Source organism: Anopheles ziemanni, chromosome 3, assembly GCF_943734765.1.
Source record: "Anopheles ziemanni chromosome 3, idAnoZiCoDA_A2_x.2, whole genome shotgun sequence".
Classification (NCBI taxonomy): Eukaryota; Metazoa; Arthropoda; class Insecta; order Diptera; family Culicidae; genus Anopheles; species Anopheles ziemanni.
The window spans coordinates 81,558,057-81,573,886 of record NC_080706.1 but is presented as its reverse complement, the minus strand read 5'-3'; the positions used below and the strand labels follow the sequence as shown (position 1 = coordinate 81,573,886).

The 15,830-nt window shown below is 44.7% G+C and overlaps 1 protein-coding gene across 1 annotated transcript in view; it reads left to right on the top strand.

Moving 5' to 3' along the window:
• LOC131286231 (patronin) overlaps positions 1–15,830 on the top strand; it is a 49,660-nt gene that overhangs the window by 23,151 nt on the left and 10,679 nt on the right. The window contains exons 3-14 of the mRNA XM_058315159.1: positions 27–115; positions 1,694–1,838; positions 2,020–2,169; positions 2,532–2,632; positions 2,702–2,808; positions 4,877–5,086; positions 10,296–10,442; positions 10,521–10,643; positions 12,740–12,802; positions 13,104–13,643; positions 13,724–13,887; positions 15,367–15,495. Of these exons, the coding sequence (XP_058171142.1) occupies positions 27–115; positions 1,694–1,838; positions 2,020–2,169; positions 2,532–2,632; positions 2,702–2,808; positions 4,877–5,086; positions 10,296–10,442; positions 10,521–10,643; positions 12,740–12,802; positions 13,104–13,643; positions 13,724–13,887; positions 15,367–15,495 (1,968 nt within the window). The remainder of the gene's footprint in view (positions 1–26; positions 116–1,693; positions 1,839–2,019; positions 2,170–2,531; positions 2,633–2,701; positions 2,809–4,876; positions 5,087–10,295; positions 10,443–10,520; positions 10,644–12,739; positions 12,803–13,103; positions 13,644–13,723; positions 13,888–15,366; positions 15,496–15,830) is intronic.

The following is a 15,830-nucleotide window of genomic DNA, read 5'->3' as shown; positions in this document are numbered from 1 at the left end:
CTATCCATATTTCGTCTCTCTTCCAGAATGCACATATGACTGTGATAGAAGCGCTGATGGTGTTATACGCTAAAGAAGTGGCTTCCAGTGGAAGAATTTCCAGTGCTTTAGAAAGGTAAGGGTCACAACACCACATTCGAAACCAGTGCCGAAAAGTGCGACCCTTTATTGACTAAACTCTGATGGATGGATATGGGTGCCGCCTTCTTCGAAAAACAAAACCTCTCGATTTGTTCTTACACGGTGATGCAACACGCTGCACTGGAACAACGGCATGACGATAGCAAGGTCGCGTTCAAATCCTTGGAATAGAAAGGAAACCCCCGCCGGATGTAATGCGATACCACCTCCCCCAAACCGAACTTGTTGAAGCGCCAGGACCGGGCGCGTCTTGAGCTCGGCCAACCATTGATTTTCCGTATTCTCGCGGAGCGGAGGGAGTGGGAGGACAACAGATGGTTTCTTTAGCGGGGCACATAATGTGTGGTCGGAAAGCTCGCGGATTATCGATTCCACAGTAGCGTAGCACTCGTTTGCCGCTATCCATAGTAACGGGAGTGAATCGCGAGCGACGTCGGCTAATGCCGGGCGTTCTTGGGAACTCCTTGCGATGGTGTGAGACGCTGTGCTATACTCCGTTTCGGGCGCTGCCTAGTTCCCGATAAAGATTTCGCTAATGTGTCTCGCAAGTCAATGGTTCATCGTAGTTTCGAAGATTTAGTGGACAAGGAAGGTCACCTTAACTCGGTCCTTGTAGTGTGTGTTGGTAAAATTCATCTTGTATCATCCACTTTTTTCCACCGATGGAACTGAAGAGGTTTGTGTTTGCAAGGCTCTGTCTGTGCTTTTTTGTGAGTTTTGTATTGAAAACAAATCGGTTATGGTGTGTACCGAGACTCCCTCGGTCAAAGTGTTATGTGAACTAGTTTGCTTAACCAACCCAATGAACATGAATCAGCTATTATTACGTCAACAAAGTCTGTCCCTACCGTATGAGTGTCTCTCTCAAGTGGTCTTAATTTAAACTGGACATGTGTAGTAGCCTCATACCGATATCTTCTTTTGCCGAAGACAGGTGTTCGAGTGGAGCAAATATGTTTCAGAATGAAGTCTAGGTTGAAATAGCCTAGAAATTGTGTGGTCACTATGACCATCATGCTGGATTTCTACGAACCAGTCAAGTCATCCCACACTCGGTGCGGACATGACCGTCGCGAGAAGGTTGACTGTTGAGCTACGCGTAGGCATTTTTTATTTATCGATTTGTACCTCTGGCACCTTCGGAGTCGGTCAGACAACAACGAAAAAGCAGGTTAAGCTGGTGGCAAACCAAGACACCTTGTACCCCACAACGACAGAAGAATGTCTGAGTGAGCTACCAGAAAAAGAGTTGCCAAATGGTGGTCTGCGGTCGTCGCAAAAACAGATATGCCAACCCACAAATCATTGACGATCAATAAATATTGCAATATACTGGCCGTGTTTTATGTGGGTGCCTGCGTGTTTTTCTGTGTACGTGTGTGCGCGCCATGTCGAAAGGAAGGAAGGTCATCCGGGCTTTCACTAGATTGAAAGTTGTCGTCCATTAGCTATGATTGCTCTGTCATGAGCATTTCAATGTCCGATGATGGTAGTTTTTGCTAATCTTGTTTTCTCGCATCGTCTTCGTTTCGTTCCGTCGGTTCCGATCTAGAATTTCTGGCCGAAGTGTAGCGCCCACGGTTCAGCATCATGAAGCTGCCTTACTGAGCTGGGTTTCGCACGTTTGTGGTGCGCTCAAGAAGCGCATCGACTACGAAATGGCAGCCAACGGAGGCAGCGGAGCAGTGGATGAATACGTAAGTTCTTGCGATGATCATTCTTAGCTTTCTCCCCCTTCCAGTGCAACTCCGGTGATGGATGGACGAGCCCGCCAGGCTGGCTAAACCCATCATTCTTGCAACGCTTAGGATTTATTCTTTTCTTGTGTTAGCTTACTTTATAACGAAGACGATTTTCCCTTCTCTATCCTTGGTGTAGGGTCAACGGCACCAAAGCCCGGACGTTCCACCTGTACGAGACTTTCGTGAGCTGTGCGACGGTGTTTGCCTGGCTTATCTAATCTCGTACTACTGTCCCAAACTAGTTCCTTGGCATAGCGTTAAATTCAACCACGTCCCAACTATTGAGGTAAGTGTAAGTCTCACTTTTTTTCTCATACCATGTACAAATAATGCACAGATAACGGGACAGTTTTCTTATGGGTCTGTGTCCCACTTTCCATGCAACATGCGCATAAAGCTAAAAGTGACGAAAGAATAGCACGTGTCGGTAATAAGCTTTTCCGTTTCTTACGGTGACATCGGATTAGAACATTGTTTGTTATTTGTGACTAAAAACAGATCCTTCTCTATATGGGACATATGCATGTTTTAAACTATATTTGTTTGAACAATAGAGACATTAAGCTGTCAAAGACTAACGACAATGTTATATGTAAAATCTTGCTTCCTGCCTTCTAACATATGTCTTTCTATTTTATTTCTCAACAGGATTCGATTCACAATATTCTCATAGTTAGTAACTTTTCCGAGCGAAGTTTGCCATACACCGTGTTTCACATGTCTCCCGAGGATATCACCTATATGCGAGGGTAAGTGGACGATTTGAAACCCGTGGTTAGAGCATGGAAATAACTTATTTTCTTTACAACACGTTGCAGTTCAATGAAACAGAACCTAGTGGTGCTGCTGGCGGACCTGTTCAATCTGTTCGAAATCCATCCGGCCAAATGTGTCTGCTATCCGGGCATGGAGCAGCAGTCCCCAGGTGAGTACGACGATCCTCTGCCCCTCTCCACTTGCTTTGCGATTACTCACAGTAGAGACAACACTGTCACTGAGTGTGTACAAAAACGAAACCATTTAAAAATGTAATCTTCTCCTTTCGCAAAAGAAAAAATTAAACACCCGTAAACCGAACTTCCCCTACTCCCCCGAAATGTGCCCTCCTTAATCGTGTTTGCGTCGTAAAATTAAACGCCGGTTTTGGTTGCAGTGTGCGATAAGTTCAGGGAAATGTAATTCACCCATTAGTGCTATTTCGGGGGGTGCCGGGCGTCAAATCAATCAGCAATCGTTTGTCGTGACATTATCGAATCACTCATCGAACACACAATCTAAATTTTATCATCTAAACTTCATGCCTTCCCTTATCGGAGGTCCCATCGTTTACACATACTTTTCTTAGTATCATGAAACTGAAACAGAACAGAGCCCATCCCTGTGTACCGTACCGGGGCCGGTCACCGCGAAAAATCACGAGGTCGGTTTCATATTTCAGCATTTTTATTGTTCATTTTATGACGCGAAACTGTTCTAGACGATATCATCAACCGCTGTTAATTTGTTCAGGTGTTTGATTTCCGTGTTTTTCTGTTGGTTTTTCCGTTTAACATTTATTATCTCCGAGACCATCCACAAACCTTGTAAATTCCTTAAGGAGCTTCTTTTAGTATCCATTGGCTATGGCGATGGCTGTGTTGAGGGTGGGCCAATTCTATCTTCACCGTTCAGTTTTTAGCTATGTTTCCTCACCGTTCAATCTTCCAGTTCTTTTGACGCATCTTGATAACATTCCTATACCCTTGTTTCACCTCTCCTGTTACCGGTGCTAGTTATATATATAGTTTTTCCTACTCGTTTTCGTTGAATGCATAGCAGACTCTCTTTCTCTATCATCTAAATCCCTCCTCGCAATGTGGCTTCATCCTAATGGATCGTACGGGGCTTTCAAGTAGAGTATTGTTAGAAATGGACAACACGCATTCTAGATTGGGCTTTGGAACGCGTGGGCAACAACCTGCACGGTAAAATTGGCAGAAATTCATGCTCTACTCTGAAGTCACACGTAAACGTATTTGTGAACAACCTCACCGTGCTGTAATTTAGCCATATCTTCGGTTCCTTTCATCGTTGTATGCCGAGGTATGCTGTAGGTTCCGTTTCTGAATGTTTAGGTTTCATTGTTTGAATCTTTTTTTATTTCATAAACAGTCTACCAATCTAAACATATCGGCAAATTAGAATTCATTTTTGCTATATGTCCAATGAGTATACTGGTAATGATCTTTTTCACAAACAAGCTTTTGAAAACTGTTTTTAAATGCTCCCAACTAAAAGGAGCAGTAAAAGAATTCTTTTAGTTTATTTTAGTTCATTTTATGAAAACATTTTTCTATTCATACGCCCATCGGAATAATTTTTTCGGTCGTTATCTGATTTGTGTTGCTCTTATACATCTCATCAAAAACTCCATTCGAATTCGGTATCCGTTTCCAATCCCGGCGCGTTCACATTCATCACATTTTTATCGACGATTTCTCATCCAAAACCAATTGGTAACTCGCCAAATGCAGCCATCCATCGCGTATTTATTTTTCGTCTACATCACATTTCTTTTTCCTCTCTCACTGCTAGTCACACTGTGTGCTGCCACGTTTCTTCATTATTCACATTTCCTTGTTTTGGAAAATCTATCTCTCTCTCTCTCCACTGGTCAAGCACACCATGATTGAAGATGATTTTCTGCCCAATATTTGTTCTATTTTTCATTGAATGCGGCACGTGTTACAAATTGACACATGTGCACCTGAAGGTGCATCTCTCCCACATAACTTTTACTTCAAATCGCTCAAAGACTTCCCATTGGTGTTACCGGTTTCTTCGACAAACCTTTACCAGCCCTTTCCAGAAATCTAATCGCCCAATGTCTCATCCGTGATCACACCACACCCCCTTGGTGTATAGCTAGTGTTCCTAAGGACTAAGAATAAATACAAATTCTTTCCTAATGTCTCTCTACCGCACCTTCTCGCCCTCCCCCGTGAACGTACCAGACGCAACTGGAGTCGGCGCGACTAATGAGCACGGCATTGCCCACCGGCGGGGCTTTGCGAATCAACCAACGATCGCGGCCATTCCCGATCTGCGCCCTGGGCTCGACTCGCCACCGGGCAGCAGCGGCGGTAGCGGCACGAGCAGTGGTGGCGGTGGAGGCGGTGGCAGTGTCCCTGGCAATGGCGCCATTAATCGGCCGCCGTTTCAAGGTCTACTATGTTTTATTTTGTTTTTTCTCTCTCAAAACTGTCTCCCCCCAGAGAATTGTGCAACAATTACAAAATTTCCAAATTTTATATCCGATTTTTCCTTATACTTTGTTGTTACCTCAGTTTCAAGGCAAATTTTCTGGATACTTCATAATTTGTCTGTGTTGTAACTACTGCCTGTGTTTATTTTACATTCATTTTGGTTTTATCGTTATTGTGGAGTTTGGCTGGCTTTTCTTTATGTTATCATGCTGTAATCAATGTCTTTTCACGTCATCCTTTGTTTAGCCATTTCGCTTCTCGCTGTTTCTTGTTCATCTGTCTTGTTTTATTTGCTTTTCTGTAATATTTCATTAGTATAGTAAAAGAGTTGTTTTTGTTCTTGCTGATTTTCAAACATGTTTTGTAAGAATAAACTAGACTTATGTATGTTTTGTATCGCTACATTTAGACTTGCTTGTAATTAATGTGTCTTGCCTAAAGGCTGTTAAACGTCCATGTAGTAAATGTTGTATCTGCATGTTGATGTTGTCTTCTTTTCTTTAACGATTTCATTCGGTTTGCTCATAGAAATAGAAATTGCAGTCGATCTCACCGATGCAAAACTTTGCATTTCTTGCTCAAGTCCAGTTGTAGCTATCACTTCCTTACATCGATCATCATTCGCATCCGCATATTAATCGATGCATTGATTCGTGCTTTACTTTCACCGCCCGTTACAGTTGTCATGCTGTCGGTGTGTGTTTTGTAGAAACAAGAAATGTTTTCGTTCTTTTTTACATTACATATTCCTATCGGTCCATCGGACAAATAGACTCCGTTATACCCTCTAGAGCCTACGTGTGGCGCGCCACTTACGGCAAAAGGACTCTTGTAGTTGCCTCCTTCAACACGTGCACACGAGTGTTTAGTGAAGCTCGAAAACCACTGCACCGGTAGCAGTTGCAGCAACATGCGAAACCTGTTAATTATGTTCAACAAATGGGGGTGCAGACATTCACAGCTCCCCCTCGTGCGGCTCTCCTTGTGCACCACTCGATCACGCTTCGTCTTCCATTCCTCCCTTCGCTCTGGTTTCTCCTAAAGTTTCCAACACCACACCCAAGGTGTTAGACCTTTGACAGTTTCCGTTTAATGTGTTTTAACCTAAAAACATTCAAACTGGTCAAAAGCATCGCATGAACTGGACGGGAAAAATCAAACTGGCGCTAATTAAAGGGGAAGAAAGTTAAAACACACCCTCCATTAGTGTAATCAAATGTTTTCGGTTGCGCTTCCGGGGCTTCCAAAGCGGCAGTAATGAACAAACGCATTCATTGTTGCTTTAAGATTGATATGCTGTCCGTTAAGATTGTATTTTGAGACACACCTATATGTTTTTCTTCTCAAGCCCTGGTTTTCAGTGAACGTATAGGATTTTTTGATATTCAAGAGATCCATATCATATCGCAAAATAAGATATAGAGTGCTTAATGATTTGTATCGGTAGAAATTTATTCAATGTATTTAACGCTCACCATCAGTTCCATTTACCCAAATCATGTACATTGTTCGTTTTATATTTTTATTATAATATTTATATGAATGCCTTTGCTTTGATCGAAGCTCAACTAAAGAGACTACATTGAGGATTTGTTTTGCAGATCGATCGATTTCGACTTTGAGGAATGTCGAATACTTTGGTTCTTGTATGCTTCTGCTTCGCTTGAAAGCCATCCGATGGCACGAATCACTTCCGCTTCCATCCGCTTTGGAAACAACTGTAGCTTCAGCTTGTCGTTCACCATAATCTTGATCCCATTTTACGTTTTCTTCCCAGCCCCGTGCGCTGGGGCTGGAAATGTATCACATCCGGCGTGGCAAATTTTGGTCGAAATTCATTTGACCCCTCGTTTCTCTCCCAATCCCACATCCCTCATCCGCATCACGGCTCCCCCGGTACTACGTGTGGTTGGCTGGAAAGCGTTTGTCTCCAGCCACAATTTTCTCACCAACCGAAGCCATTTGCTTCTTTTTCGCTCCGATCACTTACGGAGTGCGCAAGTGTACCGCTCCGAGCACCACAACCACCTTCACCCTCCATACCGCCACAGCTCGCCGCGCCGGCCCGCGGTGGTTAGTCCGTGTCGAGCCGTGGTGCCCTGAATTGCGCAGAAATTTTCCACGCTACACGCTACAAATATGAAAATTTCGGTTGGTTTGTGTTGAAGAAGAGAAACGCCACGACCGGGGGGAGCGGTAGGGAGGAATGGTTTCGTTGTGCGTCGTACGACGACATGCCATTTGTTTCTTGGCACCCCGAAATGGCAGCATCCAGCACTGCAAAATGCCGACGCAGTTCGCTGCAAACAGAAAGGAGGCCGTGATTTTCGTGGCTCTCGGGTGCGAGATTTATTGTTCTTTTTATCAACCTTGGCACGTCAGGTGAAAAATGCAACAAGAACAGTGCGAAATGACCGGAGAAACTTACTTTTCACCAAATCACAATCAGATGCGAAAAGTGAGACAAATAATTCGGGGGCGACATTTCCGGGGTCCAGCCGTACCTCGGTGGAGGAGACGACAGTAACCCCCGCGGGCAATTTCATAAACGACGGAGATTGTCGACAATTAAGGTGGAGGCTTTGTAGCGGGAAAAGGCTATCCCGGTTGCGGTCAGCGCTGGAATGCAATTGTTGTGTCGAATGAAACAAAAAGGAAAACCAACGCACTTAGTTAGGTTTTACCTACGTACAACTCGGCCCTTTAGATTGGTTGGGCTAAAACAAAATCCGGTTCTCGGCCGAAGGAAAACGAATCCGAGGAATGCATGGGAATTCCAAGACAAATTCACCCCCAATTGACTTTCAAACCAACCGCACAATTCGATACGCAGGCCAGGCCGCAGCTTCCCAAGCACTCGGTGACAGCATCGCAGAGTGTTTTCGAGCAGCAGGTTGTTGGGCAGGCCTTTTGCGTTCCGGGGTCATTTTCGATCGTGTCGCTAACAGGTCTCCCGCAGAGTTAATGCCCATATTCAGCGTCTGGGGCGGGTGGGTGACTAGTTGTTGCCATCGTATGCGTGTATGTGGAAGAAGCTAACGGGAACTGGTGCCCTGGGGTGAACATAATCGAAATTGCGTCAGCATCTGGCCAAAAACAGGCAGCCTAGTCTGCGCCATCGTGAACCAATTTGCATCGTCCAAACATGGGCTTCCGGTTTCTGTGAAGGAAAGAGTGTACAATTGAACTGGCCAACGATCGATGCCAAAGCAAATTACCTCTCGGGACTTCTTACTGAGCAAGAACGAACAACGATCTGAATCAATGCGGTAGTCTGTTGTGACAACCATGTGCGGAATTTATGGAACTTACAGGTTCACTTGAATAGTTTTTGCCTCTTCAGCCTGGCACTAACCCGGTATAACGAACAGGTGTCCTGGGGACTTAAGTCCCACAAAGGGAAGGTCGTGCCGTAAAAAAACGGTAAATTGCAATGTTGCACTTGCATCGGCAGTCACCAATCCTGTATTTTGTTTATACATCATTTCTTGTCCGAACACCGCCTCCCATAAACGTTACGTCACAAGATTTGCATCGTATAAATGCAACAAATGTGTTATGCCTTTAATCATACCTTCTCGTACAAGTCAGGGAAAACAAACAGCGTTCCTGGACCGGCACACGAAGCCTTTTACGTCGTACGCCTAATGCTACGTTTACGCACCAGGCACACAACACTACACTCTACTACACCCCACTTCACTTCCCGCCGGCGCTTCCCAATTATGGTTTCGAAATTCGCGCCTAATTCGAAAAGTGGGCTCTCGTAATATGAAAATGATCGCCGCTCTTATTTGCCCCATTATGCGCATGCTCGCATGTGCTTCTTGCGCACGTTCCTTTCCCTTTCCCTATGCGAACGATCGATCGCCCATCGGGAACTTAATCAGCTGTTTTGTTTTTTGTTTTTCCACCCGAAACCCCGAAAAGATACCGCTTACAGCCGAGTGGTGCTGTTCAGTATGGAAGGAAAGGTGGTGCTCCGGATCATTTAGATTCTCTTCTCCGCAGCGTTACCGGAAGTGGGGCATAATCATCGGAAAAAGAAAGAGGAAAAAAAACCCCCAATGGTACCCCGGACGAGAAAACTGGACTACAAAAACCTAAACCAACGAACAAAACAACGCACGCATGGTTTATGGTTTTTGGTGCGTTTGTTTCATTTCACTTTCGATGGCCGTGCGCGCCCATTATTGCTCCTTCTTCGCTCCAGAACGGTTCGGAGGTGAAACTTTTTCGAGTGGTTCGGGTGTTTTCGATCGCGGGTACTTCCGTTGAATTTAGACCACGTGCTGATTTGCCTATCGGTCTGATGATGCACGAGATTCGAGTTAACCAAACGCACCGGTGTTTGCTCTGGACTCTCGGAAATTGAAGATGATTAATGATAGCAATCAGTTTAAATGCCGATGGAACGGATTTTACCCCAAACGGTAAGAAGTTTTCTTGCGGTTATGGTGCACAATCGACCATTGAGATCGTGTTTCTCACGATGCCACCTAGAAATGTGCTGTTCAAGTGCGATTGTTGTCGCCATCAAACCAAGATTTATAATCACCTGCTCCTTTTGTTGTGTCTAGTTTTAAATTATAATTAAACAAAATGTGCGCGATGAGAAACAATTGTGCAACTATAAACTCTGCACCCCTTTGCATCCCGCGCAACAATGGCAGATAGTATTATTGTCACATTACCGCCTTCTTCTTAGTTATGCATGCCATAGGATGCAATCGTTATTATCTAGCTTCACACTTTTCTCCTTCTAGCTGATGCGCTACATTACGTGCTTGATTAATTCATTATTTGCAACGAGCAAATCCGTCCATTTTACCATCATTCCCATTTGTTTGTTGGTTTGTTTGTTTGTGAGTGCGAATTGTGAAATGGTTTGTTTGGTAGTTAAGTTTCGTTTCGTTTTGTTTACTTTTTCATTTGTTTTATCTTATTTTTGTAACGGACACTATACGGCTTGTGTTTTATTTATGTTTACCCCCCCTCCGTCTTATCGTTTCTCTTGATTCTAATTTTCTTTTATCTGCGGAGATATACACCTCTCGTCCGGGCGTGGCAGAGCTGCTTACGCGAGTGTGTGATAATTGAAGCAACTAACGCAAACCATCTTTCTCTCCACTTCCCCCCCTTCTCAACCCACTCCTCCAACCGACAGTCAATCGGTCGCCCTCGGCCAGCACACTCAGGAAGCAGCATATCGCGAGCCGGGAAGTGCCGGAGCAACATCAGCCGCATCAGCTGTACCAGCAGCAGCAGCTGCAGCAGCAATCATCATCACCGTACCAAGCGGATCCGGAGGAAGGTAATGACCGTCCGTTCGTGCGCAAAGCGTTTTGAACCGTTGTCTAATCAGTTCTCCTTTTGTGTTGTCTACTTGCAGGATTCGTTGTACACCGAAGCAAAGGAGTGCCAACGCTGTCGTCGATGCAAGAACCACTGGTACCGGCCAGGATAAGGCAAGCCAAGGAAAAGACCAACAATGATTCCAAGGCGGAAGAACGAGGTTCGTATTAGGCCGTTTTTGTTTGCTGGTCGTTTCAGTCGTTTTAACGTTTATACCGAATTAGTTTAGTTTAATTTAGTTTCTAGTTTTTGTAATGCGTTTTCAATTTTGCACTTTCGGCACATCTTAGTGTTCGAAATGTACAGTTTTATAGTTTCGTTGTGTTGAACCAAAGGCGTGATATGTTTTAGCATTCATAATTCCATCACTACCCTAGAGATCACAGTGATAAAGCATAGAGATAGAATTTGCAAACAAATCACCAAAACGGCAAACCTACACTTTCCCTCCTGTGCAAAGAAAGACATCCGGAAGCTTCCAAGACATCGATCGAAGCAAATGGTGTGTTCCATTATTTATTGAAAAACTCATCAACAACGCACTCGCGGACGTCAGCAGCTTCACAGCTCTTCACCGATGGCACCGGAACGCGCATCATTATTTTTCCGTTCGTCATTTAAGCTTCGAATACACAACAGAATGACATTGGCCATGACATACACACCTCCCTTTATTTCGCTTTCCTTTATGGCACCCGTGTCAAAGGTGTGTTGAAGATTTCTCTTGCTGGAAAGGATCAGAGCATAAAAGTTTCGTTTTCGAACCCGGCATCAACCCAAGAAACGTTGATAAGAAACTTGATCGACAAATTTTGTGGCAGGCACAAATCACACCGGAGTTAAGTCAATCAATTTGATAATTACGAGGTGTTGTAAACGTTACAAACTTGTAAAAGACTCACCCGGATTGCTGGAGAGTTTGCTTGAAGATAACACCTTTGTGCAGAAGAACATCAAAAAGGAGACGAAACGCTATTCCAGATTTTTCCTTCCACATGAACCACATGGTGGTGAGTCCCGTGTGGTGGTCACTGAAATGGGAAAGTGGATGATGGCAAACCTATCGCTAATTGCCGTACAGTAACTGTTCGGTTCAGTTTTATTTCGAGTGTGGCACCACACGGCGTTTTACGGTAGTATATAATAACGCGGGCGGAAGTGAACGAGAAAAAAGACAACAAAAACCACCCACTAGCTGCACTGAGAGTGGGGCAAACATAAAACTATTACCCCAGTACACACCACACGGTCGAGGTACACACATTCGTTAAAAATTTTCCGACAACTCCCTCCGCATATGGCGTGGATGATCAACCAGCCTTTTCCCGGTGCTTGCCATTTCACCTTCACTGAACCATTTCACCAAAGTTTCATGCGGTGGAAAACTGTAACGAAGTCAAGAAAAAGGCAGAAAAATGTAGGCTCCTCCTGTGTGTTCACCTCCACAAATATATACTCTAATAAAACGTACGTGGCTCTGTCTTTTGTGCGGTTTGTGCACGGAAAGTCTACTGGCAGACAACAGCACCTATGGGTTTTGCGGGTTGGCACCACCCACAGTAAGGCCCAGCCAGTTAGTTGGTGTGCGGAAGTGGACCCAATCGTGACGCCGTTTGCTCCCAACAGGAGAGTGTCTGGCTGCTGTCCGTCAAGAAGTCCGTCGTCGATCGGATATCGAACAGGAGAGAAAAAGAAGGAGAAGGAAAAGAAAACAATAATTCCTGTCCACAGATCAAGCTGTAAGGTTGTTGTGAAGTGTAAAGCAGAGACCCTTCGAAGCGTAGGACACTGCTGTTTGTGGTGTAGTGTAGTTCCCCGTTAGTTCGGTGTGTCGTCATGGTTCGGCAACCAGCGGCAACCGTGGAAGAAGAACCAACCTCATGTTCTGGAAAGGCGGAGGGGATGTGTGCAAACGTATAACGACGGAGTGCTGTCCGGATGGTCGAATGGCATCTTCCGCACTGAATTGGGGACGGTACCGTTCACTGGGTGGTTCGTGTGTTGACGACTTGTTGTACAGTGGGGGCAAAAATATTATCTTGATTATTAACGCCATAAGAAAGCCACCGTGCAGTAAACGAGGGGCAGAGTTAGTAGTGGTGACTAGTGACCACAGCGTCAGAACGTAACGAATCGTGCCCGCGACAAGTTTCTACCACGTCACGACGATGGCCTTGTTCAATCGGATTGGGCTAGATCAGTTGTTGAATCGGTGCATATTTTACGTTTTCAAAACCCTTCTCGTGGTGCTTCTAGGTGATAGCATTCCGGCTGGTCGGCCAAGCAACTGGGAAGAGACACGCAAGCCCAGCTTCTCAGGTAAGGCTTACCGAGTTTTGTGTATGTTAGTGCGTGTGTATGTGTGTGTGTGTCTGTTAGGAAAAGTGTCTACTCTAAAATTTGAGTCCTGTTTCACGTTACACTACCATACGATCGTTCGTAAATCATGCTTGCTTTTTTGTTAAGTCAGTTCTATCGAAAGCTTTACGTTTACGAGTGCAAGTGTTTATTGTTTCTTTTAGTTACTTTGTTAAACGAAAGACATTCGTCCACTACCCGGCATCAAATATTTCAAACACCAAATATATCATTACCGTTATCTTCACACACACGCTCACAGGACGAAGATCACGTCGGAATTCGTTCAGCGATGATTCGCAGCTGACGATCGAAAACTTTGGCGGCTCGCAGGATCAGCTAAACACGGTCGGGCGGTTCGAGCGGGAGCGTAAAATTTCCAACACCAGCCTGACGTCGATCGAACCGGTCGTCCCGACGCGATCCTCACTCGCTGACGCGCGCGGTTCCATCCAGTTCGGCTACGATACGGACTCGGGCAATGAGAAGCAGGATCGTGACACGGAGAAGCCCCCGGGCAGCAGCAGTGGCAGTGGCACCCTGCGACGTCACAACAGCACCACCCTACATTCCAACACGATGATGACGGGGGCGGCCAGTATCGGCAGTAATGGTGGTGCAGGTGGTTCGGTCGAGCGAGATCTCGTCGATGGAGACGGCACACCGACGATGGCAACCGGTGCTGTGTCCGTGTCGGAGGTGGAACTTACTCCCCGCCGGAAGACATCGTTCGCCACACTGCCAAACAACACTACCACCTGGCAACAACAAGCCATAAGCGTACAGAAGATGGATGATGTTGGTAGGTGCCGTGTACAAGCACGTTCTCTGAAAAACCCCAGCACAAACAAACTTATCGCACATTTCCGACCCTCTTTTTAGATGACGCTCAGCCGCTGGAGGATGCCACGAAAATATCCACCATCAAGCTGAAGCTGGAAGAGAAGCGGCGCCTGATCGAGCAGGAAAAGCGTCGCATCGAGTCCGCCTGGTCGAAGCAGCTGCAAACGGTTGGCAAACAGGCTTTCTTACAAGCAATTAACAAGGTGAGGGTGATGGGGACGCACCGGAACCGAGAGAACACGCGCCGTGTAGTAGGAAGTGGTAGAACGTGTGGCTAAATTTTATTTCAGTAGTTGGAAATTGTTTTGGAGGACTTGAATGTTGGTATTAGTAGAATTTAATCAAAACCTTTCAGATTTCACCGTCTCGTATAGTAATGTAGTATTGATCGATATTTTCCCTTTATCATTTACCTGGGTTATTATCGCTTTCGTTGTTTCGTGAGTAAACGTTTCGGTTGCCAACTTCTTTTCTCGGTTCCAAGTTTGGCACAGAAAGTAATGTCCCTAACTAGAAAAATAATCTACTCTAACGCTGCAAAGTATTCTTATCAGTATATTTAACACCGGTGGAGGAGGATGAGTTTCACTGTTAACACACGCGTGTGATGCATTGCAGCACAAATATCTTCCCAAGGATACCTCTCTCTCTCTCTCTTTCTCTATCCTTATTCTGGTGAATGGAAAGCTGTAGTTAAAACGTCGTGCGATTCGTTCGAAATTTCCTTCCCCGAATAATGTGCCTTCAAATTCACACTCTTTTATTCAGCGTTCGCTCACCGTTATGCTTTTAATTCATTTTTTTGTATTGTCTTTTTACGAGCGCTTTTTTTCACAAAAGGATCTGCATAAAATTGACAGTTTTTCTCTCCTTTCCATTTGGTTGTCAAATGTGTATGCTCCTATAATGCTTTTCTGAATCTATTCGGCTATCAAATAATTTGCCATCTATTTAAAGTCAGTTTCGGACAGGCTCAATTATTTCGTGCGATGATCAAACATCCATTCTGAATATGTTTTCGGTTTGATTTTTAAAGCTTTGGTCTGTGCCTCTCTCTACCACAAAATTTATAAATTTAACGCTTTGTTGCTTCACTAGAGAACTATGCACTTAATTTTGTTTTGAAAAATAGTTTGTTTTGCATATTTTGCTAGAAAATCGGTTCCAAGCACACGGCATTTAGTGTGAGAGTGTGTGTGCCGCCTCAAAAGTTATTAGCCGCAATTGCAATTATATGTTATCGACTCATGTTTCATGTTCCAATACGTTTATTTTCTTTCATTTCGTCCTTTTTGCTGCGCCTTCCTTCGTACTCAAACAAAAAAACTCGAAACCAAAACTCAACGCCGTGATGCACGCGCACGGCGTTACACACTGTTCTGTCACAACTCCGTTGGAAATCCTGTATGGGCTGGTTGGGGACACCATTATCCTTAATGTCGAAAAACGGAAACCCCACATCCTCCCCCATCCGTACCTTATCACCTGCGAATGGTGCGTCGCTTATTCCATTCGTTGTAAATATGTATGTGTCACACCATGCGCCGGCTGAAACCCTGGGTACCGAAACACCACCGGACCCCGTTCCACCACAAATCACCAACCCACACCCACATATCCTTGGCACCACCCCATCCACACTCTGCTCGTGCGTTCGCCCGTTCAATGTTCGGGTGCGGCAGAGTAAAAGTGGCAGCAATGTCGCCGCCACCGGCGAGCCGGAATCCACCTCGAAAGAATCGAACGACGGGGCTACGGTAGTAGAGGATGAGATTGTAGTAGAAAAGGCGGAACGACCCTGTTCGCTCAAGGTACTGTTAGCGTAATATGTATTGACCGTTGGGTGTTTCCATTCTATTTCTTATTTAACCCTCTTTTAACTCTTGTTTCTTAAGATAAACTAAAAATATAGATTGGACACAAAATTCATTTATTCTTCTTTTCGTTGGCATTAGGCCTCATCTCTTACAATCAAAATCTCTTACGAATTAAATTTAGTTCAATTTTAACTCTGCATGTGCTTATTTTGTTTTTATTTTTCATGTCTCTAAGAAAACTCATTAATGCTGGTGCTTGACGAATGGAAGATGAATGGGTACTAATTGATATAATTGTGTTCTTTTTGTGTTTTTATCAACTGTTGATA